We start from the raw sequence: 26,179 nt of genomic DNA on the forward strand, positions 1-26,179 counted from the left end.
GTAACAAAAAAAACACAAATCTAATTATTCATGAAATAATCAATACTTTATGACAAAGTAAATGTGATCTGAGTATTAAGTACCATATAGAAAATTATCGTGGAATATGATGCACAGAAACAAAATCAACCAACAAGCCAAAATAAGCATTAAACAAGTATCTTAGATACATTAATGTTCATGTTATTTGATACTAAATAACAACAAAACATAAAAGGTACACAAATTCCATTATTCCTTACATACAGTGACAAAAAACACAAATCTAATTGCTCATTGAATAGTCAATACTTTATGACAAAGTAAATGTGATTTGAGTACTTTACTTATATACAGTTCTCTTCACTTTTGATACAATAACAATTTTAAACAAATTCACAAAAAATTAATGCATCTGAAAAACAACTGCAAATTTCAAAGAGGATACTTAATTGAAAAATAAGAATCATCAGATTAAAAAAATAATAGAGGATACATATATGATAAAAATTGCATACCGTGGATAATGTTGGTCGAATAATGGGAAGGCAATCTTTTTACCCTTTGGAATTTTTAAATTTTTTGAAATAGATACATATACTCTTTTTTCCCATTTTTTTCTTACTAGAACTTTGATTTGTTATGACTATGGGCTCATGCAATCTTCAATTCTTTGCTGTTAGAATCTCCTGAAACAAAAATTATAGATTTGTTAGATGTTAGATGCATAATGCAAGCCTAAACTATTGATACACAATAATAATAATTAAAAAAACGAAAATCACAATGAAAAAAATGAGAAAATCTAATTTGAACTCTGAATATAGTTGAATAGTCATAGAATTCTTTTGAATTGAAAATTATTTGATTTGATAATTCAAATCTTAGTGGGAGAGATTGAGGGCGATAATTAGGGAATGAAAAAGGTCTGATTTTGCTTCAAAATAATAAAGTATCCGATTAAATATTTTTAGGAGAAAATAAAGAATTTTTATATTTTAATAAAAAAGTATAGAAATATTGAAAATTAATAAAGTTATGTTATGTACTTAAATAATTTTCCTATTAAATAAGGAGAATTATATAAATGGGCCATAAAATATAAAATAATTATATTTTTATAGAGTCCAAATAATTAATGATTTATAGCATATACCCCTATTTAGTTTAAGCCAAGTTTTCCTTCAACTCCCTTTAATTTTAGGCTCAGCTCCCAGGCTTTTACATTATAGGCCCAATTTGCTCCAATTCAATTTTTTTGTCCTATTATTAATTATTTTTATTCTTTTTTTCTCATTTATTGTTTTTATCTTATCATTTATTACTTTGTTCTTTCTCATTAATTATTCTTTTCTCATTTTTGTTATTTTTATTCTTTTTTATAGTATCTTTTATTAGAGATACCATTTAGTAATATTTTTATTTTTTTCTCTTTTTTTGGTTAGTTTATCACCCGTATATATATATATATATATATATATATATATATATATATATATATATATATATATATATATATATATATATATATATACAATCATATATACTGATTTAGTATTAGCAAAAATTATCAATTGATGCATATATAGTAATTATTTAGTGAGTATCAATGTAAGGGATATATATTTGTAATTAATTTATATTTATAAAACATTTTTTTATTTTTCTATTTCCTCCGTTCACTTTTAATTGAAAGAATTTCTATTTTCAATGTCAAACTATAAAAACTTTGACTAACATTTTAAGGTGTATCTTTTCACCATGTTGATATGCAAAAAATTGCAACTTATAGTACTTTTTATATATTTTTTGAATTTTTGACTTAAAATATCAAATTAATGCAATCTAATAACTTTGAAAAACAAATTGATTTTTGAAAAGCACATCATCACAAATAAAAATGGACGGAGTGAATATTAAATAAGCTCATCACCCATAAAAATATAAAGTCAACTTAGAATAAGTATATTCCAACAACTTGAATTAGTACTGGCTAAATCTTTTTGACACAATTGTTCCTAATTCATTCGTAATTAATTCTATGCATATAATTGGGTCCAGAAAGCACTAGGTAAATGGGAAGTTGAAGGTCAGAAAACGTTATTTTTCAGTGTTTGTAACGCAAGTAGGTTGTCAACAAAATTGTCAATTTCATATTTATCTGAATTAACTATTCTTTTTTTTTTTCAACAAGAACCAAATCTGGAAGAAATAACTAACTTTCAATGAAGTCAAAAATAACAATTAAAACTCTTTACCTTCTATTGACTTCACCAATAAGGTACACCCTATAAATATCACTCTAAATTAAGTACTTCAATTCCTCATTACCTCAATTTGATCATTCCAAAAGTTTTTATTTGGACAAAATGAGTCCCTTAGCAATTTTCTTCCTCTTTTTAATCAACTCATCATTAGCAGCAAATACCAATATTTACAATGTCCAAAATTATGGAGCAAAATCCGATGGAGAAACTGATTCATCAGAAGCCTTTTTGAGTGCCTGGTCAGCAGCCTGTGCTTCTACTAGCTCGTCCACTATTTACGTGCCACGTGGAAATTACTTGATTCGTAATGCATACTTCAATGGCAAACGATGCCAGAGCAACGCTATTACTATACGCATTGATGGGACTCTCTTAGCTCCATCTGATTATAATGCGATTGGCAATGAAGAAAATTGGATAAAATTTGAAAAAGTCAATGGCGTTTCCATATATGGTGGAACCTTTGATGGTCAAGGTGCTTCTCTTTGGGCTTGCAAGAACTCCGACTACGACGACTGCCCTGATGGCACTACGGTTCGTTACGTTTTTCATAAAAAAAATATTTTTCAGTATTTGACATGATGATGAGTAAAAATTTCAATTTTACCTTAAATTTTGGCGCAGGCATTGAATTTTTACAAATCAAACAATATTATAATGAGTGGAGTAACCGTACAAAATAGTCAAAAGTTTCAAATTTCGATAGACGGATGTCGTAACGTAAAGCTACAAGGACTGAAGGTATCAGCTCCAGGAGATAGTCCCAACACAGATGGAATTCATGTAAAATTATCATCAGGAGTTAGTATTATGAAATCACAAATTGGTACTGGAGACGATTGTATATCCATTGGCCCTGGAAATTCTAACTTATGGATTGAAGGCATTGCTTGTGGCCCTGGCCATGGAATAAGGTTTGGAACATAAAATTTATTTTCATTTTCATTGATTTATCATTTCAACTAAAATTTATGTCGATAACATAATGTTGTTGCAGCATTGGAAGCTTAGGCTGGAAAAAGCAAGAGTCAGGAGTCCAAAATGTGACAATTAAGACTGTGACTTTCAGTGGAACAACAAATGGTGTGAGAGTTAAAACTTGGGCAAGGCCTAGCAATGGCTTTGTTAGAAATGTTCTGTTTCAACATATTGTTATGGTTAATGTTAAAAATCCAATCATCATAGATCAAAATTATTGCCCTAACCATCAAAGTTGTCCTCATAAGGTATTGATTGAGTACAAGTTAATTAATTTATATATCATGTTCCCTTACCTTAGTCTAATTATATTATTAATTTTTTTCATAGGGCTCAAGCGTAAAGATAAGTGATGTAACATATCAAGATATACACGGAACATCGGCTACAAAAGTTGCAGTGAAAATTGATTGCAGCAAAAGAAATCCATGTAGCGGCATAACACTTGAAGATTTGAATCTTAGTTACAATGATCATCCGACTAAAGCTTCATGTATTAATGTTAGCGGAAGAGTTTCTGGTTTACAAAAACCTGACAATTGCTTATAAAAAAACATAGAATAGATAATAATTGATTTGTATGATGCCATACATACTTTCACAAAAATGAAACTGAAATTGTAATTATTTATCATTGTTATGTTAAAAATTCAATATGTTACCTCATGTATCAAATATTAATGTTAAATGAAATGTATCACATTCCTATTTTTATGAAAAAGCTATATAATCTGCCTGGTTAGAGTAGAAAATTACTGTACTACTGTTGGCCCAAGTTATAAAATCAAGTTTTTGACTAAAATCATCTCTTAATTATGACTCAAATCTAATGTACATTTTTATATTATCTAAGTGAGCAAAAAATATTTTTATAGTATCCAAAAAATAACAAGAATCAACCTGCAGTCTATTTTTGTTAAGAAACTAATTGAACAAATAAAAATATTTTTTTTAATTTAGTCATGTCTTAGCTAAATCGAGAAGATCAATGTCACCTAAAAAAATAAGGATATGAATAAAAAAATAAATATTTTATTCTCATAATATAAATTTTGTTGTTAGTTTATATTATTTTTCTTTTTGCATAATCAAGTAAATTGACTTGCAACAAATAACAATACGTAAGTTGTGAAATATTTATACAGTAGGATTCAATGGTTTGAAAGATTATGCAAAAAAAAAATCATTTTAAAAATTCTCTTTAATACAAAAAAACATATAACACGTATATACTATATAGACAATTCATTTCACATTTTATACAATATATAAAAGTACGGTAATTTAGTTAAATTATGTAGACATTTTGTTGTGAAAAATTTTTTGTTGTGAAAATTAGATAATAATTACTTTATTTGAAATTTTTGAAAATGGAGTTGTATTTGGACAATTTTTTACAAGAATATTTAGCATTTGAATATATTTTGTTCGATTATTTTAATCCTTAAATTTCTAAAAATAAAAAAATCACCCAACTTGACTAACTTAATCGTGTGTACATATAGTCATTCGACTTAACACATTTTTTGTAGGTGACTCGAGTTTTTAAAAAAAATCGATAGAAAAATGAATCTTGCAATTTTTCAAATGTGCAAAGATGTTTTTTGTTCACTTTCTAATATAAAGATGTACTTTAGATTTAGGTTATAGTTGAGGGAGATTTTAGTCAAAATCTCTTTAAAAATCTACCAAATATGTCCCTAAACTCTATTTTTCTTATGAATTTATTTATTTATCCTCTCAAATTAACCTCATCTTTATTCAGTTGTTCCAACTTCTACTTTTTACGAAGTATTATGACTTCAATAGATAATTGCTAGAAACACGTTCAATTTTTCAGTATATTTTTTTGTTTTCTGGTTACAGAAAGACCAATATATTGAGAAAATAAATATAACATAATTCCTTTCTATATTATATCATATAAAACCAGGTTATTTTATAACCATTTTTTCAAAGTAATATAATTAAATAGTGGGAGGAATGACGATGAAACAAAACAGAATGACGATTTCATGCCTTAAAGTTGAGTCCGGAGACTAAAGGGTATAAAATGTTAATAAAAATTCTAAAGCAGTATATGAATATTTATTTTAACCAAAAGGGCAAAATCGCTGGAAGGGCAGCGACTTTGCTTGCCGGAAAAAGTAAAATCGCTGTCTTGGCAGCGATTTCTAAAATATTTTTAAAAAAATAAATCGCTCCCTAAGGAGCGATTTTCTTAATTTTTTATTTGAAATTAAAAAAATTTAAAAAAAATAGGAACAAATCGCTGCAAGCGCAGCGATTTGTCTCCAATTTTCTTTTATATTCTTTGAAATCAATCTTTTAGAAAAATTATAATTGCTACTTGTTTTAAAAAATTATTTAAAAAAATTATTATAAAAAAAATTATTTTGGAATAAGTAGTAGAAAATTTTAAAATTAAAATTTCTTTTAAAAAATTTAAAATTTAATTTTAAAAATTGTAAAAAAAAATTAAAAAAATTGATTGGAAAAAAAAAATTTGGAGACAAATCGCTGCCCTTGCAACGATTTGCTCTTAGTTTATCTCCAAATTTTTTTTTAATTTTGTCCAATCAATTTTTTTAATTTTTTTTTTACAATTTTTAAAATTAAAATTTAATTTTTTTAAAGAAATTTTAATTTTAAATTTTTCTTCTACTACTTATTCCAAAATAATTTTTTTTTAATAATTTTTTAAAATAAGTAGCAATTACAATTTTTCTAAAAAATTGATTTAGAAAAATATAAAAGAAAATTGGAGACAAATCGCTGCATTGACTCTATTTATTATTATGGTAAATCAGTGTATCAAGATGTCAATCTGAGATCTTATTTCGGTTCGATACGTCCACCTACGAGACTCACCTTTGGCTTTCGTCCTTGCAGCGATTTGCTCCTATTTTTTATTTTTTTTAATTTCAAATAAAATATTAAGAAAATTGCTCCTTGGGGAGCGATTTATTAAAAAAAAAATTTTTAAAAAAAATTTAGAAATCGCTGTCAAGGCAGCGATTTTACTTTTTTCGGCAAGCAAAGTCGCTGCCCTTCCAGCGATTTTGCCCTTTTGGTCAAAATAAATATTCATATACCATTTTGGAATTTTTATTAACATTTTATACCCTTTAGGCTCCGGACTCCCTTAAAGTTAACTGAAGCTTCCCTCTTTCCTGATCTCCATTACCCCGAAAATTCTTTTTTCATCACTCGTTGCACATGAAATCGAATAGTAAAGTTTAACGATTCTTCATTTTGTCAGACAATTTTATCTTTTTGGTTAAAAAAAAAATTGATATGCTCTCTTAAACCCAATTCTTTTCACCACATTGTTTCACACGAGAGACGAAAGAAAACAATTATAGACTTCAAACAATCGTTATTGAAATTTGAACCTAATTTATAATTAAAAGCTTTTCAAACTCCAATCTGTTAGTGCTGGAATTTTATTACTTGTTAAAGTTTCGAACTCTAACATCATGTCTTAGGATTGTTATTGTTTTTGGCGAATGTAGTTTTGTTCGGGTATTATATTCGTATTACATTTGAATTAGTGGCTAAAATTTCGTTTATTGGCTCAAAAGTTGGCCATTTAGTCAAAGTTTTACATATTAATTAAAAGCATTTTAACTCATATTAGCTATCGGTTAGTTTGTAGATTTTGAAAGTAAATTTTCCAAAAAAAAATTGAAAACATTATTTGATTATGATATGTGGTCAATTATTTGCTTATGACATTTGGTAAATTTTTGAAAATCTATCCTCCAAAAACTTTCGATTTATTGGGTGAAATTTTAGAAGTTCAAAAACAATTTCAAACATAATGATATCTGTGTCAGATTAGATCTTAGGCCTAACTCATCCCAAAAGCTAGCTCAAAGAGAGGAGGACTGTCCAAACCTTATAAGGAATTCAACCATCTCATTAATTATTGATGTGAGACTTTTGTCATTTTTTAACACCCCACCTCACGTCTATGCTTAGCATCTGATGCGTGAACAATTTTGATTTTTGAAGGTCCCAAAATCGAGTGAGATGGGATCCTGCTCTCTCTGATACCACGTGTTAAGTATTAGGTTTAACTGTCTAACCATAACTGTTAATTTAAAAAAACTTTTTTTCAGCAAACATAATGAACTCATTATTTTGAGTCTGTTTGTATTGTTATTGGGAAGTCAGAAGTGTTTCTCTCTTTTTTTTTAGAAAAATTATTTATTTATTTTGAAAAATTAAGTGTTAAGTAAATCCTTAGAAACTGCTTTTGAATGAAAGCACAAACAATTTTTCTATTGTAGAAGCTAAAAGTTTCTGCTTTTTAGAAAAAGACAAAGCAAAAAAATTATTTTTTTAAAATTAAAATATTTTTAATATAAAAATATATTTATCAATATATCTCTTATTAATTAATTAATATATCTCACAAGCCTCATTGATTTTCATTCAAAAAATTTATTTCTTAATTTTTATATGATAAAATTTATTTTATTTTTTATGTTATTATTCATATTTCTACTGTACATATCATTTACGTATTTTTAACAGAATTTAAAACAAATGTAACAACAATAATTTTGTGGAATAAAAAAAATGTAAAAAATAAAGATTTAGACGCTACCAATAAAGTGACAAATAGCAAATTTTCATTTTTTTAATTTATGTATTATTTATTTGAATTTGAAAATTTTAAAATTTTTAGAGTATTATAACAAAAAGAAAGATAATAATTGAGATTGAACCCAAGAGAATAAGTAACAATAACAAAAAGATTCTTCTGTTCAATATTTTTCTAACAATATTTATCTATTTACAATATTGATTTAAAAATTTAAATATGTGCATTTTAATTGATTAAATTATAAATATAACTAAAGTTTTTGTATTAGTTATTTAAAATAGTTTGTCTCTATAAAATAATTTTAATATTAAAAATACATTAATATTTATCATTTTCATAATTGACTTTCAAAAGCATTTTCTTAAAAGAAATAGTCAAACATAAATTACTTATCAAAAACACTTTTTAAACAAATTTACCGACCATAAATTATTTTTTTTGAAACACTTTTTAAAAAGCTTATCTTTTAAAAAAAATACATGTAAAAATAATCTAATAATACTATCAAACAGCCTCTAAATTAAATTCAACTCGATCTAATTTTCTTTTTTACATCCAAACCGTTCCTCCAAAGTGATGGATAATTTCCAAAGTGGACCCTGGTCCTAGCCATAGAGTTATGTCTTCTCTGCTTTTCCCGTCGAGTGCATTTCACAATTTCGTGGTTGCAGTAGGGTAAAATAAATCGTTTAATATATAATAATTTTAAAATAAAATATATGATTATTTTATTGTGTATTCAACCGAAGGTATTAATAAATTTAAATTATTTGTGAAAAAAATTATATATTTAGACATACTTTATTATCATATTTACTATTATTATCTATATTTTTAAAATATTATGTATCTTATCGGTGATACATGTATCTTTGCTCTAAGATACACTAAAATTGGGAGAGAGACGAGTGAAATTTTGGAGGGAGGTGAATAAGAATCATTATATATTTTAAATACATGTGAATTACATTAGATATACGCATTTGTGTGTGTGTGTGTGTATATATATATATATCACCTAATTTTGACCCATATATCTCGAAATGTATGTATCTGAATGTATCTATACACATTAAAATTTGATAAGATATGTAACATTGCAAATCAGAATGTATTTAAGTAATTAGCTTGTAACTAATGAAATCTATGTAAGTTTCCCATTATTTATCACATCATATACCATAATAATAAAATAAGTTATCCCCTCTCTCTCTATATATATATATAATAAAATGACTTATTTCGAAATAGTCCCTCTTCTTTGAGTTACGGCTCAAAGTGATCCTTGCGTTTTCACATGAAGCACTAATAGTCCCTCATGTTTGCAATATTGGTGTACTTTTGGTCCTTCTTCAAAATTTTATTTTTTTGCATTGATTTATCAATAACCTATTTATGGGATATTCAATTATCATTTTATATATTTAGTAGAAATAACAACTCCATATCAAAGAATGTTAGAAGAAAAACACTTTGTTTTGTTTAGTAGACAGGTAAAGTCGAAAGGTTCATTACGATAATTTCACGCGCAATAGTATAATTTTTTCTTTTCCTGCAAAGTCATATGTTAATTAGAAGTTCTTAGTTTAGCTGCACTAATATTTCTAGTGAACATAACAAAATGTTTTTCTTATCACCTTCTCTCGGATAGATTTATTATTTATATTAAATATATATAAAAGACGATTGGACATTCCTTATATAAAATTTTGAACAAAATTGATATTAAAAAATAGACAAAATTTTAGGATAGGATCAAAAGTAGATAAATATTACAAATACGAAGGACTATTAGTTCTCTACGTAAAAATTCAATGATCACTTTAAGCCTTTACCTAAAGATGAGGAATTATTTTGAACCTTTTCTCCCAAAACTCGTTGTACTGTAGTACTCGTTATTCGTTGCATCTACAGTTTTGCAGCGTGCAATACATCCAAAACGGATCATTACACTTTTGTTTGTCGAGGGAAACAGTTCATTCTCTGTAGTTGTACTGCTATTTTATTTTATTTTTTTATTTTTCTAGTTTATGTGATATGTTTGATTTCATGTAAAGTTTTAAGAGAAAATTGAAATTTATAAACAAAAAACAAACTTTATATATTATATGACTTTTAATCACTAATATTACAAGAGGAAATTTTAGACCTGTTACTATATACAATCTTTTTCTATCTTTGTCAATGTTAAATTGATTTTCAGAAACTATTTTGGGCAGTATACAATTGATGCTCAAAGACGGATGTTAGAACTTAGACGAGACACTTTTAGAAAAATTATTTAGCTCATATGTAGTTTAAACCTTTTTTTTTTCAAAATGTATTTTTTATAGATACTATTCATAGTTAAAATTAAAAAAAATGAGGTATTAATACTTATAAAATTACAAATAAAGGAATTAAAACATAGTAAAAGTTTAATGGATTGAATTATAACCCATAGTTCAGTTTAGTTTGACTTAAGTAAATTTGGATTGATGAAATTCATTTTAATCCGTTCAAATTCAACTCAATCCGTACATATTTCATCTCTAATGAGATTAAATGATTGTTTACCATGAATTCAAGTAACAATTTGACTCAAGTAACATTTGGATTGATCAAACTCTTTTTGATCCGTTCAAATTCAGCTCAATCAGTACATATTTCATCTCTACCATAGTTTAGTTTATTCAAACTCAAGTAACAATTAACGTCTCTAGTTTACAAGACAAAAAAAATATCAGAATAGAATTATTAATTTTTCCTTATTTTTTTCTGTCTAAATTTATGTAATATTTTTTAATTTTTTTTTCAAGAGTTATAAAATTTAAGTTTAATAGAAAATTTACGCATAGAATTTAATATTTTAAAATAAATTTTATATATATTTATAACTAGGATAAGATATATAAAAATTAAAATATTTTATGAAAAAAACTTGTAATCACATTCTTAAAAAGGCAAATAAAATGAAGATAGAACAGGCAAAAATGACTAGAAATTCTCTCTCCTCCTTATGGGAAGAGGCAGTACGAGGGAGACTTTGGGTAAAAGAAAAGAAAAAAGAGTGCACGAAAAACATTGAGAAGGTGGAGACTATCATCATCATCTCTCTTTATATTCCTTTCTCCCTTAAAACTTTCAAACCCCCCAAAAAATCAAAAGCAATCATCATGTTTTCTGAATCATCACCACCAAAACCTTACTTCTTTCACCGCCGTCATCATTGCTCCCACAACCAAAAATATTTCAAAATATCATCATTACCATCATCACCATATACTCCTCGTCAGAAAAAACGTGGTCATCATAATGATGTTTATCTTCGCGATAATGATAATGATAATGATGATGAAGACGACGAAGAAATTAAAATGGAGAGAGTATATTTAATTAATTGATTTGGATCAATTGAAACAAATCCATTCTCTCTCTAAACTCACTCTTTTTTTTTTTTGCCTTTGTTGGGGAATCAAGCTTCCTGGTCCGATCCCTTTGCTATTTCAAGCAAAGTTATCACGTTTTTTACTACTAGATCTCGCACTCGAAGAAATATTGCTATTTGCAGGTGGGTTTCGTTTTTTTTTTTTTTTTTTTTGTTGAAGTTTTTAGGTGTGTTGTGTTACTGAATCTTAAATGGATCTGTTTTTATCTAAATGCTATTCATCTTTTACTTCAATTCTATTTTCAAATGCTTTATATAACATAGATCGATGGATCTTCAATGAAGGTATTATAATCAAATTTAGGGTTTCAGTTTGATTAAAAAATATCTTTTGTATATATGTATTATTAGGTAAAACGTGTATTTATAATTGTATGAGAACATCAACAAAGTGCGCATACTTAAAGTTTTAGACTTGTCAAATATAATCATATGTATTAGGGGACATGTTTGGTGTTTAGATCTATGATAAATAAGCTAAAGAAATTAATTTATTGATGTAGCAAGTTACCGAACAGACTATGGTAAGATATTGAGCTATTGTTGTTGGGAATCTCAGGATTATTTCATCCCAAAATAAAATAATTTTGGAATTAGCTTAATACTTCAAACTAAATATGAAATAAAATTAATTATCTTAAAATTTATTCCAAATCAAACGAGTCTGGAGTGTTGTTGGACTTATTGAGATAATAATGGTAAGAGTTATTGGAATTAGTTCCAAATTTGAACTATCAGGTGGAGAGTTTGGCTTTACGTGTGGTTGGTTGGATTTTTTGCCATTATGTTCATCATTACCCTCATAAAATACCAGCAAACTGAGTGTGTGGATCTACATGTATTTGTTGTTTGGATTGATGTGAGGATATGGGATGCTTGAGTTGATATAGAATTGTAGTGGGAGGATTAGGATATAAGCTAGTACCATAAAGACTTAGTTATACTCGTTGATCGTTTATATTTATTGAACGTGTGTGATCATTTCATTTAAAAGTTCAAGATGTTATAGAAAAATACTAATTTGATTACTTATTATGTATGCTAATTTAGATATTCTTTCACGTACTGATTTGATTTATTTCATGGATAAGTATGTATAAGTTTCTTTTGATAGCTATTTTGATCTTGTATTACATATATGATTGTCTCAACTCCGAAGCTTTAAGTTATTAAAGAAATTGTAGTTTTCAATTACTTAATAAGAAAAGTATCTCGTTTGGCAGTTCAGAGAAAAAACAATAGAAGAGAAGTTTTGCGAATAGCCATCAAAAACAACTTAATTAGGCTTGATATATAGCTATAATTTGTAAGTTATAGTTCTTAGTTATATGTTAGAGGGAGGAGAGAGACGAGCAAGATTAAAAGAGGAAGGAGAGAAGCTAGCGAGATTGGAAGAGAAAGGAAAGAGGAAAGCGAGAGAGGTCGAAGAGTTTGGAGAGGTGAATTATATTTGTATATCTTCGAACTGTATATGTGTATCTATCAGATACATACTTGTATACATAGGTGTATAGCTAAATTACTGCTATGTAGAGAGGAGAGAGGCATACACAATTATAGCTAAAACGAGATTGTAAATGATAACTAATTCAAACTATAATTATATTACATAACTTACTAATTTGTTTAATTTATTCGCGTAATTTTTACTCAAATGTTAGAGCTTATAGCCCAACTCATGAATGTTACGATTTTAGCCCTAAATCTTTTCTTCTATTACAAAAGTGGCTAAAGCTTCTTTCTATCTCTTTTTTAATTAAAAATAACAATAAAAAATTGGAAATCAGGTAAGAAAATGGATAATTAATATTTATAGTTTAAATAAGGGAAATTTGTCAATATTTTAGCATTTAAGAGGACTCATTAGCAACAATTTCAATATTTAGTAAAAATGTTATTTTAGTTTGTTATGTATGAATATTATTATTTAATAACAAAAAGGAGAAAATTAAGGGGGGAAATATTTAAAAAAAAAAGGCAAGATATTTCAAAAAAAAAAAGGCAAGATATTTCAAAAAAAAAAGGCAAGCATCCTTAATTTTCTCATCAGTTACATTTTCAAATAAAATTTAATTTTTTTTTCTCCAGAATTTTTATCTTTTTAAAATTATATTCATTCCACAATATATTCTATTTATATTTATTATAGTTTTTATTAGTTTATATTCATTCCAATATGTATGCCGAATTTATATATATAGTCATTTAAGAAATATATTTGTATTTTCATATATTTTTTTCCTATATAGTTATTTTTTTCTTCAAAAATCCTGTATGTATTCATTTCAATATGTATTTTATTTGTATTTTTATTTATTCTAGTTTTTATTTAGAATTTTATATAATAATATATAAAATACAAAAAATTAGTATGATGAAAAAGTGAATGAAATATAAAATTGAAAAGAAATAATTGAATATTTGGTGTACTCATTCTTAAATAAAATACATAACTAGTTGACATACCTTTAGAATAAATATAAATTAGAAAAAAATGTCAAATTCAGTTGACATACCTTTATTAGTTTGTATTCATTCCAATATATATGTCAAATAAAATGTAGCTATTTAAGAAATATATTTGTATTCGTATATATTTTTCACTGTGTATTTATTTTTTTCTTTTTAAAATCTTGTTTCCTTTTCTAAGTCGTATTCATTTCAATATGTCTACTATTTGTATTTGTATTCGAATACAAATAAACTAATAGAAAGTTGTTCTTCTTATAAATAAAATACATAACTAGTTGACATACATTTGGATGAATACAAATTAGGGACAAATACAAGATTCATAAAGCATGCAACATGAAATTTTTAATAAATACAAATATTGATAGTATATATAGTGATTTAAATATAAATTAAGAAAGCATACCAAATTCTAAATAAATATAAATACAAAACAAACTAATAGAAAATTGTTCGACAACTATCCGATCTTCGTCGTCTTTTTCAAGATTCTCACGAGTAGACAAAGATTCTACATTTGCGTTCTGAATTTGAGAAAGGTTTTGCACACCAATGAGTCTTGTAAATGTTCTTACCCTCTTTCTTCCCTCATTTTAGCAGCGGATCATACATTATACACTATTTGTTAAGTAATAAATAAATTAAAGGATGAAAAATCACCAGAAATTGGTTAATTAAGATGAATACCTCTAGTAAGCCTTTTGGATTCAGCCATTGGAGAGTAAATCATAACGGAAATTGAAAAATACAAACAACATTTTTTTAAGATTTAAACAAAAATAAAATTAGAAAAGAAATCTGAAAATAGGATAGAGATTAGAGATACCTTAATCAAAGGGATTCTTGTTGATTCAACTTTGGATTAAAAAAACAACCAAAATATATGGAAAAAAAATATTTGCAACTTCAATGTTGGAGGAAAATCAGAAAAGATAATCATGAGAGAGAAAAAAAATTAAAATGGAAGAGAAAATGATTATTATTTTAAAAAAAAAAGATATATAGAATTAATTGAAAAAAAAGAGATAAAATAGGAAGAAAATTGGGACACATAAATTTTTTAAAATAATGACATTTTTGACATTATTGCTAATATTTATAAAGTATGGATATTTTTACTAAATATGTTACTTATTTTGACTAGTTTACTAATTTTCCCTTTTAAGGGGAGAATAATCCTCAATGTATTATAATATTTATGCATACTCCTTCATTTTGGTATTATTTATCATTATTTCTATTTTTAGAACCAAACTATAAAAATTTTGACTAACATTTTAAGTTGTATTTTTTAATCATATTAATATGCAAAATAGTACTTTTATATAGTTTTAGAATATTTAATTTTTTATTTAAAATATCGAATTAATGTAATTTAATTTACTTTTGAAAATTAATTAAATTGACTTTCGATAAGCGCCAAACAATTTCGAACGGAGAAAACAATAAATTGAAAATATGCTACTAGTGTTTCTTGTTCTCTAGTGTCTATTTAGTAGTGTGTCTTTTTCAATAAAAGTTGATGCCATTAAATTCAAAAAGTTTAGCTTTTAATGGTACAATGGAGAGAACCATATTGTTTTCCATCATATCTTGGTATTTCCTTTTTCTGCTTCTTTCCCTTTTACGAGATGTGAGAGTACTGTTTGTTAATCTATTTGGTCATGAGAACTTTTCAAATACTTTTTGGAATTTTTTTTCATTTTGTTTGAAATTTACTTTATATTGTATTTGAAATTGTTCTGAATTTTTTATTCCCTATAAAAAAAATTAGTTGTTGTTTTCATGTCAAACACATCCAAAGGGATCGTTTGGTTAGGAGTAAGCTATTTCAGAATTAATTATTTCAGGATAAATTACTCCGTCCATGTATATGGAATATCTTATTCCATCACTAAGATATAAATGATGGAATACGCAATTCAAGGATCACATAATACCTTCAACCAAAAGCATGGTAAAATAATCCTAAATTTTATCTTGAGATTATTATATCTTATAACCTCAAACTAAACGACACCCAAGGTATTATTCTATACGAATTTCTATACCAAACACACCTTTGGTATAGAAACAAAAATTATTTTTTCTAGAGATTAAAAAAATGGAGAATCTTGATTTAGTTTTTTATATATAATAAAGTGAAAACATGGTTTTGAGTGTTTTCATATTTCAAATACAATATTAGGTTGATTTTCAAATAATATGAAAATCATTTCGAAAAAAATTAGTTATGGAATTTATCTAACAATTTTAATTTATTCATTGTTAAATGTGAATATTCTTATAATTCATAATTAAATAAAATTAATATAAAGAATTTACTATTTAGCTAAAAATTTCTGGGTGATAATTTCTTATTCCTAGTCGTGATTGTAACTCACTACTCATCATCATTACATAGCTTATGGCTCCCTACTGTTGACCAGCTTTTTCTCTTTTACACTTCACACCGTTCATGTACACGTCAAAAAGATTAATGTTGATGTACTTATAACGCTGTCCAAAATATTTATATAATAAATTAAATCAAATTTGAAAGGTGAACAAATTGATATGATATCTATGATGAGTAATACTCAATCGTCTAGCTAGCTAGTAAAAGTGATCGACTAAATTTTTATATCATTAGTTAAAATTTGTTTTCGATGTTTAGTTGTTTATATAACTTATGAAATATATTTGCATGTGTATTTGAATCGAAAAAGATTCATAGAAATGAGTAGAGTTTTATCACTACTAGTCTTAGATAACGAGATACTCCTTCCGTTTCATAGAGAATGATTTGGTTTGACTTGGCACAAAGTTTAAGAGTATAAAGAATACATTTATATCTTGCGGTTCTAAATTAAAGTTAGATTACATGTACAAAATTGTCCTTTCATCTTGTGGCCTTAAACATGCCAAAGTGAAAAGCTGAAATTACAATTTTATTCATAAAAAAGAGAAGAGATCATTCTTTTTGAAACAGACTAAAAAGAAAAGAAGATAATTTTTTTTAAACGAAAGAAGTAACATTTTAAGTATATATTAATATCTAATAAAAGGGAATAAGCAAACAACATAGCATCAACACGTCTCCTTGTGATGCCTGCTTGTTCAATAGAGATAGAAAATAGTGTGGTGGATTTTAAGCTTCTAAGTTTGTTCACTTATATTCTAACTCCACCTCTGATGGAACCCCCTTCTAGATGAAGATGATGATTGTCGATAGTGAGGGTAAATAGGCGATTGGATAAAATTTGAGCGAGTTGAAAATGGGTTAATATTAAATGGGTAGTAAATCAATCTGCGCTAATATTAAATGGGTAGTAAATCAATTTGTTCATATTTGATATGAGTATAAATAGATTGGATAACAAACGGGTTGGATAAAATAATAGTTTATCTATATTTATCTATATTTCATGAGTAAATAATACTCTATTTAAGAATTTAACATGGAGAAAATATTTTAATCTTTTTTAAGATTACAAATATTAAAAATGCGTCATAAAAGTAAAAAAAATCCTATAACATCTCATATAAAATAAATTTATGTAATAACGAGTGCAAAATATTTTTAATTTCAAAGTAAATGAATATTCATATTTTAGGACTAAAACATATTTAATGCACTTTAAGCAAGATCAATAGTAATACATAATATGGTTATTTTACATTACTATATATTATCCAATATAAAATTAAACAAATAAAAAAATTAATTATAATTAACAAAAGAAATATACATTTAAAATATTTATTTTAGGAGGGCCAAAGACTTCATATTTTCAATTAAAGAGAAAAATAATTAGTTCTACCAAAAAAACATATAAGGAAGAGAAGTTACAATATTTTTAGTGATATCATGATATTTGAGTGCATAAAAGTTAGAAACTAGTTTGCCGTTAAATTTCAGTTCTCTAGTCTTGATAAAATATAGGGAAAATTTCATATATGGCAAACTTATTAGATTAAATAACATTATATGGGTATAGTTTACCTAATTACATAATATGGGTATAGTTAAGTTATTAAAGGTGTCTTTAATTTTGTATATAATTTTTTTTATTATTATTTATACAATTCTATTTTAAAAAGTTGTTTGTAACTGAAGCATTAAATATGGTAACAATAAATCAAGATAATGCCACAATTTTAGGGAAACGTCCCTATTTTCAAGCCATACGTTCAAATTCAAAAAAAAATTCTGTTTATAATAAGTCATGTACAAATTAATTTCTGTATATACATACCTACCTATATATACAAAAAAAAATAAAAATAAAAAGTCATTCACAGATTATTTTCTGTTTATATATATGAACTTACCTTTTTTGTATATAGTATATACCGGCACATATTCAATGTCTTTTATTGTATATGCACATCCAATTAGATTGCAATAAATATACATATACAATCTTATTGAATAAATATATACATGTACAAAAATGCATTTTACGAATTTGTATAACAAGAGATATATGTTATTCAGGTTTTTAATTGTATATAGTATATACTAACACTTATTCAATGTTTTTATTAATTGTATATGCATATTCAATACATTATATTCGATAATTTATATATAACTACTACAGTATACAAAATTATAATCACATATGATATTTCCCCATCTATATATAATCCCTACTACTAGCTATTAAAACAGACATGTACATATCAATTTTTGTATATGTATGTAAATTTAATATATACTAACTTCAAAAATTTGTATATAACTAATAGAATATACAAATTCTAATCATATATTCAAATTTTTCATCTGTATAACTAAGTCCAATTACTATTCTGTATATATATACAAAAACCAAAAATAACATAAACATGCAATATACTATATACAATTACTCAAATGGAATATACTATATACAATACTTAATTTAATGGTTTTTGTATATTGACAATTAATTAACAAAAAAATTGTATCTAAGTTTGTGTTTTAAGACACTATCTCATGATTATGAAGTTCTTCAGATCCGACTTCACAATCATTTTCCTTTGATTCAAATAGTACAGCTTTCCTCTTTCTTGTACCTTGTACAATTTTAATGCCTCTAGCTTTGGCATTTTTAATAACTTGTTGAACTGCCATAGGGTCGTTTTTTTTCCTTTGATCTCAGCTCTTCCATGGTTTGTTCTTGTATAAGTTGTTTTGATTTTCCCAAAGACCCTACATTAACCCCAAATTCTTGAGTTAGCCCCATTGAAAAGGATGGTAAAATGTCAACAACATTGACATGCAAAGGACTACCTCTGGTAATCCTTAAAGATGTAGACGATTCGTTCATTGTTTGACGAATTTTAGATCTATCAAGACCAAAAAAACAATTATTTCATCAAAATATATGAAAAAAAAGAAACAGAACACATATACAATTTTTAGATAAGTTAGAAAAAAAGGTAAACAACTAAAATTAAGGATAACTTATGAAATTGACTTCAACTTAGGGAGGAGACTTCAACTTCAGGAGGGATTACTGAAATTTTGGACAAAAATTCGAAATTCAAATCTGATATTGGAGTATTAAATGTAGGAGAAGACGTTAGAATGGGGAAAGGAGAGAGAAAATTAATTGTGAATAGGAGAGAGAAAATTAGATTGTGTATAATTATATACAAAATTAGAAAATAAAGTTTTTATACAATTGGTTACATAATAGGTTGTGGGCCCCCATTAATTATAGCAAAATAAAATAAACTATAATTATATAATGTAAAAAAATTAAACTATACCCCTAATATATAATTAGTTATGAATGTTTGCCATTTCATATAATTTTCCCTTATCACATGTATATATACCGTGTATATCACTGATCATACCCATATTTTCATGGATATATGTAATATGTGTATGTTATACATGATATATAGGAGATACAAAGGGGATATACATAGATGCAGTCGTTTTCAACCTCAAGTTTTTAATTTGAAAATCAGCTCAAATTCACCTCAAAATAGTCCCCAAACAATTTGAAAATTGATATTCAAGCTTCTTAAGATATTACAGCTGAAAAGTAAAATCCAGTAAGATAAAACTTCATTATAAACAGGAAGGGATACATTGTTACATGCCAATCTTATTAAGTATGCAACTAAAGTAGTTAACTTTTGTATTCTCCATTTTCCATGTAAAATGCCAAAGGCAAATTACTCAAACAGCTTAGAATATCTTGCCTATATTCTTGCCACCAATTCATGAAGCTACTATGAAGCTGGAAAATATCAGAGGATACTGAATAACTCCTTATCATATTCATAACATATCCCCCAAAATTAACCAAATACTCCCTTGCATTTTCCTTCTCTTGTAGACTCCCTTCTCTCAGTCTTTTGGAATTTATAATAGCTTCCTCCAAATATGCCCAAAAGCACGAATCTTCGGTGAGGCTAACACACTTCCTTCTATCGTTACCACTTCCAGACGGGTTGTCTTCTCTCCTCCATTCCTCCAACTTTTTATAGTGCTCGGATCTACCAAGATTTACATAGTCTGTGTTCCCTGGTTTCATATAGTATGCAGCTATGTCGAGTGGTTCGACCATCCTTCTATAGTTTGTCCCTGCATACAGCCAACGAGTACGAAAAACTGCCTCCTCTCTTTGTGGCATTTTCTCTGCTTCTGCAACCATTGTTTTCCAGTACTTAGTGAGGACTCTTTGGTGCTTGACAATTTCTTGTCTGCTTTTGACAGCATCCCTGCCTCGATACTCACTGCGTTTGTAACTATCATAGTAGCCTCCTTCTTTCAGGGTTACTTTCTTGTACCACTCTAGCCATGTCATAGCTTCTTTCATTTTGTTTAGCTTCTTCCCAGGATCAAAGGCATTCCTCTTCTTTGCAAAAGATTCTTCCACTCTTTTCTTCACTTTAGTCCTTATAGAGTTCATGTTACTGGTCTGCTGCCACGACAAAATATATGCATTGTAGAAGTTAGAAATACAGGTTTAGAAACAAGTTCTATAAGTTTTTCGAATGTTTATCTCTACTGATTTCCTATTCATTCAACTTCAGCTCAAGAAAAATGGAAACTATACTTGCTTTCAGTTAAGGAGTAAGAGTTTGTTTTACCTGTCCACCAATTCCGATTGCTTCTAGCTGTAGATCAATACCTGCTTGAAGTTGATCCACGCTAAACTGAAACAACTGAGAAGCTCCCTTAAGGATTACTCTATGCTTGAGGCGTTCCAAAACCTGCTCATAGTCGAAAGCCAAGGAATGATTGTCCTGGTGTTGGCTATTTAAGTTCATTTCCGTCATAAGATCCAAAACTGATTCAGGTTCCTCAAAACAAGAGCAGTCTGAATCTGAGCACAGCAGGAACATACCGAATGGCATGTAAATACATGGTTGGGGAATAGAACCAGCAAAGACATTAGTAGGTGAAATTAAAGATCTTGGGATTGGATCTTGGTTGGAGACTACGTGCAAGAAGCTTGAATTCCATGATGGACGTTCTGATATGGCTTGTTGCAGGCCACTATCTCCAAGAAGAGGTGAACCAAAAGTGATACAAGTGGGACGCTTATTACTGTCCTTAAGTAGCCAGAGAGTGAATAGAGATGCCACAGAACCTCCCAACGAAACTCCAGTGATTATTAGAGGACTAAAACTGTCCAACTGCAGTCAATCAGAATGAACAAAATAGCAACATGAATATATGAACAACAAGGCTCCTGCAGACCAAACTAACACCATAAAATCTATAAAAGATTCCTTTTTTTTTGGGAAAATGCATAAGTAACTCTCAACCAATGCCCGAAATCCCAGAGACAAACTTATACTATACTAAGGTTCTATTACCCTTTTAACTTATTTTATAAGTCATTTTCTACCTCTTTTCGGCCAACGTGACACTGGTTTGAAAAAAAAAAGTCAATAGAACCTTAGTATAAGTAAGTTCAGAGAATAATAGAACCCTGCTATAGTATAAGTGTGTCTCCGAGATTTCGAGCATAGGTTGAAGAGTTACTTTTGTGCATTGTCCTTTTTTTTTTTTTTGCAACTCTTTGATTCTAGCTTTCTACCTACTATGTCTTAAGACTACAACATTGAAATAGCATTTCCACACAATTTTAAAGTTTCTTTGCATCTTTTAGTTTCGTACCAAGTTAAAAACAAATTGAATCTAGCACAAGAGAAATAAAAATTTTTGGAGAGAAATAGAAGAATATAATAGTACCTGTTCTTTGAGGGCAGAGAGGTCATTCAGTAATGAAGCAAAAAGGGTTATTGCAGCTTTGTTAACTGAGAAATGAGGGTTGAGTTTGGTAGAAATGAAGTCAAAAGGAGATTGAGAGCCTTGAAGCTCTTCTGAAGAGACCATTTCTTTCTGAAGATTACAAGTGGGAGAGGATACAAAAGCAACAATAGCACCATTTGAATGATATGGGTAAACTTTAAACAAAATTGGTTTATTGATATAAGGATGACTGCTAAGGGCAGAGATTGTGATCCAAGAATGATGAAGTAGATCTGAGCTCAGAAACAAATTTGCCAATTCTTGGCCACTACTGAACCTGTGGAACAAAAAAAAAAGAAGATAAATTGAGTCATGTAAACCAATACAATCTTGAATAATAAAGCAAAAAGATTTGAACTTTTTGTAGTATATGCTATAAAAGAATAAAAATTGTAACTCACAAGGAAACTTGGCTCATCTTGGCCTTTGGAGAATTTGAGATATTCCTAAAGGCATAGCTAACATTTAATATAAATAAGCATAGTAGTAGAAGATAAAGTTAACATACAAGTTTGACAAATGAGAAAAGTAGATGTAAAGGACAAGAAGAAAATGCCCAGAAATTGAAGGAGAAGAAGGGACGGATGGTTTACTTCTTGATTTTGCTTGACTCTCAAGTCTACTAGTATAACTAACACTCCCTTCGATTCAGTTCAGTTTATGTGACAGTGTTTGACATGACACAAAATTACAGAAATGTTAGAGTCATTACGGGACAAATTAAAGAGTACATATGAGTACTTGTAAATAGAAATCGTTTAGTTGATTGACTATCTCAACTTTCGATTTGTTGAACACAATTTTATTTCCACTTTGTAATTATCTCGTCCCCACACCCCCTGATTCCTTTTCCCTCTCAATAATTAAAAAGAAAAAGAAAAGGTAAGTAGTCGTAATCAGTTAAACTTCTTGGTCAGCTTTAGTTTAATCATCTTCCATTCTTGAAGACTTTTTTTTCCTCTGCAAGTTGAACAAGTCCTACACTATTAATTAATGCCTAGTGTACTATATAGACATGAATTTGAAAATTTGGGGAGGAGTTGGTGGGAATAAGAGGATGATTCCATTATATTTAATTCAAGAAGATAGTGAGTAATAATATTTCTTTATATACTTATTATACTTAATGATATCCTAAAAATAAAACACATTTATGGTGTTTCCTGAATATAAAAAAGGATCAATTGAAATATTTAATTTTTTTGAAAGGAGAGAGGAGTAAACTAGTGGTAGTTTAATTTTTAAAATGTAGTACTATCACAACTACAATGATTTTTGTAACATAAAGCATAAAGTGGTATATTCTACATGTCACGACATAAACCAATTAATTAGTTTGAAGAAGTTGCATCCCAACTTCCTATGTATATGACATTATAATAACATGGTCATGAATAGTCTCAAACTCATATGATAGAAGAAAACTTTAATTAGTAGTGTGTGGAGTACTATATTAGTAATTCATAGAAAAGTTGCTTGCCAATTTTTATGGTTGTCGTTTTCTTTTTGAGGTGGAATTAGAGTGAAACAGATATATTCCGTAACTTTCAAAACAATTAACAATTGACCTCTTGTGCCTGTTAAAGAAAGGGAAGCTGAAAGCCAATGAGTAAGCTAGCGTTTGGCCATAGATTTTCAAATATTCTTGACAAATATTATTTGAGTGAAAATTTGGATGAAATTTCACCATGTGTTTGGCCATAAAATTTGGGAAATATATTTCACCTTTTTAGAAAAATATGATTTATACACACAAGTTTTAAAAACTATCAAAACTAATTAAAAGTTTGTATTACAAGTCAATTGAATGTTAGTTACAATAATAACAAATAATGTCCATGACACTGAAGCAATGTGGTAATTTGGAGCGAGTGCAACAAGAATTATTCCATACATCGTGAAGTAGATAAAGTACATGACTTTGTTAACTAAAGCTAATTTTTAATAATTTTCATCAACAATCATATCATTATTTAATATTCACTAAATATTTCATCACTATTTTGGTGTTCACGTAAAAAATGATGTAATACAACGCAAGCAACTGCTAGAAAAGGTGTTTTTGTAAAAGATAAAAGATTGGGGTAAAGTTTTAATTTTTAAAATATCCGAAATAATGATATTTGGCCCAAATACTAGAAAAAACTAGTATTTGAAAATTTGAGATATTTGCCAAAAATATTTGCCAAATAATGACAAATTGTATGGACAAACATTATTTTCCAAATTTTTCTCAAATATTATTTGGAAAATTTATGGCCAAACGGGCCCTAAAAAACTTGCAGAAAAACATTGATTGGGTCAATTGTATTCCAATCACAAGCTTTTTTGAGTACGACAATTACAGCTGAAATGTTTCTCGCTCAAAAGGAACTTCTAAAAGGCATAATACATAAATATATTTTTTAACTTGGCTTTGAATCATATTTATGTCCTTCAATTTTGATTGTGCACAAGTAGACACTTAAACTTGCCGAAAGTTGAACAAATAGACACATGTCCTATATGTCATTATTTGTCCTACGTATATTTTGTCATGTAGGACTCATATATTTATTTATTCAAAGATTGGATAGTTAAAGTACATGTTGGTGCAATATAAAAATTGAAAATCAAAATTAAAATTTGAAGTCAAGTATTAGGTCTAATCCACGTATTATGCCCTTCTAAAAACTTTCTGTTTTAATATCTTGAGCTTGAACTTTTACCTAATTGATGGAGTTTAATCCCCACATTGCAATTCCCTCGCACATTTCCCCTGCCATTACCCCCAAATGAAATTGATCAGACAAAAAGGATAACCATCTCAAATGAACATATCAGTTCACCTCCACCTTTATCAGTTCAACTGTTGTTGCATCAACCTCCTATAGTGAAAATCACCCACTAATTTATCCCTGAAGAGGGCAGTCCACCTGCCCTACCCGTGACGGTGGTTCTCTGCCACCCACCACCTGTCCCACAATACTTTTCCAATTTCTAGAATTCGACATAGAGAAGGGTATCTCTGATTTGTTATTAAAAAATTCGACTTACTAACCAAATTAGTTATCAGAAAGCACCTAGTCTCCTCACATACAGCCACTAAATTTTCTCAATCAAAATTCAAAGACAGATAGAAGTTCAACCACCCGAGAAAAACTAGATATTTTAGTACTAGCAATTGAGGCAATGCCGTAATCAACAGCTGTGTAACGATACTGATAGAAAGAGCCAGCAGGAATTAGTAACTGGACGATATGTGATTACATTGTTAGAGGCAAAGAAAAGGTTGTTCTATTTGAAGAAACACCAGCATTTTACAAGAATATAACAAACACATGGTACAGCATACTGTGGATAAATTTAACGTGTCACAAGTAACCACGCAATCACTTAAACATATTGGACAAAAACCAAAAAAATGAATGTACGTTAACAAGAAATTGCACATCGAAACCAGATAAGGTTTTGCTACAGAAATAATTAGCTACAAAAAACTTTTACGCAATAAGTAGATATTGGGGATCTTCAAGGAAATTGCCTAATTTGAAATGTTTTTGCTGAGCAACTGCTGAAAAAAGAAGCTACCATATCTAACTGGAGATACATAGTTAACCAGTTTGAAACAAAAATCAAGTAAATTTCAAGTGTAAACAGACCTTACCTTATAAATATCATTTCCAATATACACAGAACTCACATGGATTATTCATGTTATAGAACAGTAACAAAGACATTTTCCAGGTGTATTCACTCTACTTACAAAACAATTCTAAGGTATTCAGAGACATTAGCAAACATAACTACACTCATCTGACTTGAACTCGCCAACAACTATGTCTTTTGTCTTGTAGTACCACCAATTGGAGGAATCACAAATCTTCATAAGCTCAACTCAAGGCCTAATTAACCAAATCACATGTATGAAAGTTGAGTTTAGATGATACTTTCTAAAAGTTACTGTTAGACTAAAAGCAACTAATGTCAACTATACGTATAACGTTGTTACAAGATGCTCTACAGGCTGCAAACAAATCTAAGCTGAGCACTTGCACTTGTGCAGGGTATATACATCATTCTAGAATTATATCAGCATCACAAATGTATTCCACTAAAGCTCAACATCTCGAAAACACACAAGTGAATCTAAGTATCCTGAAACTACACTACCACATTGATCATGATCCTGACCTCCTTGGTAGTTGGTT

At 27.9% G+C, this 26,179-nt stretch overlaps 2 protein-coding genes and 1 long non-coding RNA gene across 4 annotated transcripts; 2 read left to right on the forward strand and 1 right to left on the reverse strand.

Moving 5' to 3' along the window:
- The first annotated feature begins 2,348 nt into the window (after positions 1 to 2,348).
- Positions 2,349 to 3,773, forward strand: LOC101252557 (polygalacturonase 3). The gene is made up of 4 exons (XM_026029100.2): positions 2,349 to 2,780; positions 2,871 to 3,160; positions 3,244 to 3,472; positions 3,555 to 3,773. Exons 1-4 carry the CDS (start codon positions 2,349 to 2,351, stop codon positions 3,771 to 3,773), a joined length of 1,170 nt encoding a protein of 389 aa, XP_025884885.2.
- Positions 3,774 to 10,968: 7,195 nt separating this feature from the next.
- Positions 10,969 to 12,905, forward strand: LOC112940929 (uncharacterized). Its single transcript, XR_003245242.2, has 2 exons — positions 10,969 to 11,389; positions 12,490 to 12,905. It is a non-coding gene; the product is annotated as an uncharacterized lncRNA (long non-coding RNA).
- Positions 12,906 to 19,705: 6,800 nt separating this feature from the next.
- LOC101260601 (senescence-associated carboxylesterase 101) lies at positions 19,706 to 22,967 on the reverse strand. 2 transcript variants are annotated; one of them, XM_004233289.5, is made up of 4 exons: positions 22,391 to 22,967; positions 21,930 to 22,266; positions 20,819 to 21,367; positions 19,706 to 20,646 (listed from the first exon to the last, which is right to left on the reverse strand). In XM_004233289.5, the coding sequence occupies exons 1-4, from the start codon at positions 22,405 to 22,407 to the stop codon at positions 19,852 to 19,854; spliced, it is 1,698 nt and encodes a 565-aa protein (XP_004233337.2). In that variant the 5' UTR covers positions 22,408 to 22,967; the 3' UTR covers positions 19,706 to 19,851. The 2 variants fall into 2 exon arrangements, with proteins under 2 accessions (XP_004233337.2, XP_010317094.2); XM_010318792.4 differs by having other exon boundaries at positions 19,706 to 20,649; positions 22,391 to 22,766.
- Between the last annotated feature and the right edge of the window lie 3,212 nt (positions 22,968 to 26,179).

This window comes from Solanum lycopersicum, chromosome 2 (genome assembly GCF_036512215.1).
Source record: "Solanum lycopersicum chromosome 2, SLM_r2.1".
Lineage (NCBI taxonomy): Eukaryota > Viridiplantae > Streptophyta > Magnoliopsida > Solanales > Solanaceae > Solanum > Solanum lycopersicum.

Coding starts and splice junctions, on each gene's coding strand:
- LOC101252557 (XM_026029100.2), top strand. CDS start 2,349: ATGAGTCCCTTAGCAATTTTCTTCCTCTTTTTAATCAACTCATCATTA. Junction 2,781..2,870: donor ACTGCCCTGATGGCACTACG/GTTCGTTACGTT, acceptor ATTTTGGCGCAG/GCATTGAATTTTTACAAATC. Junction 3,161..3,243: donor GGCCCTGGCCATGGAATAAG/GTTTGGAACATA, acceptor ATGTTGTTGCAG/CATTGGAAGCTTAGGCTGGA.
- LOC101260601 (XM_010318792.4), bottom strand. Junction 21,368..21,929: donor TCTCTGCCCTCAAAGAACAG/GTACTATTATAT, acceptor GATTGACTGCAG/TTGGACAGTTTTAGTCCTCT. Junction 20,650..20,818: donor CAATCGGAATTGGTGGACAG/GTAAAACAAACT, acceptor TTGTCGTGGCAG/CAGACCAGTAACATGAACTC.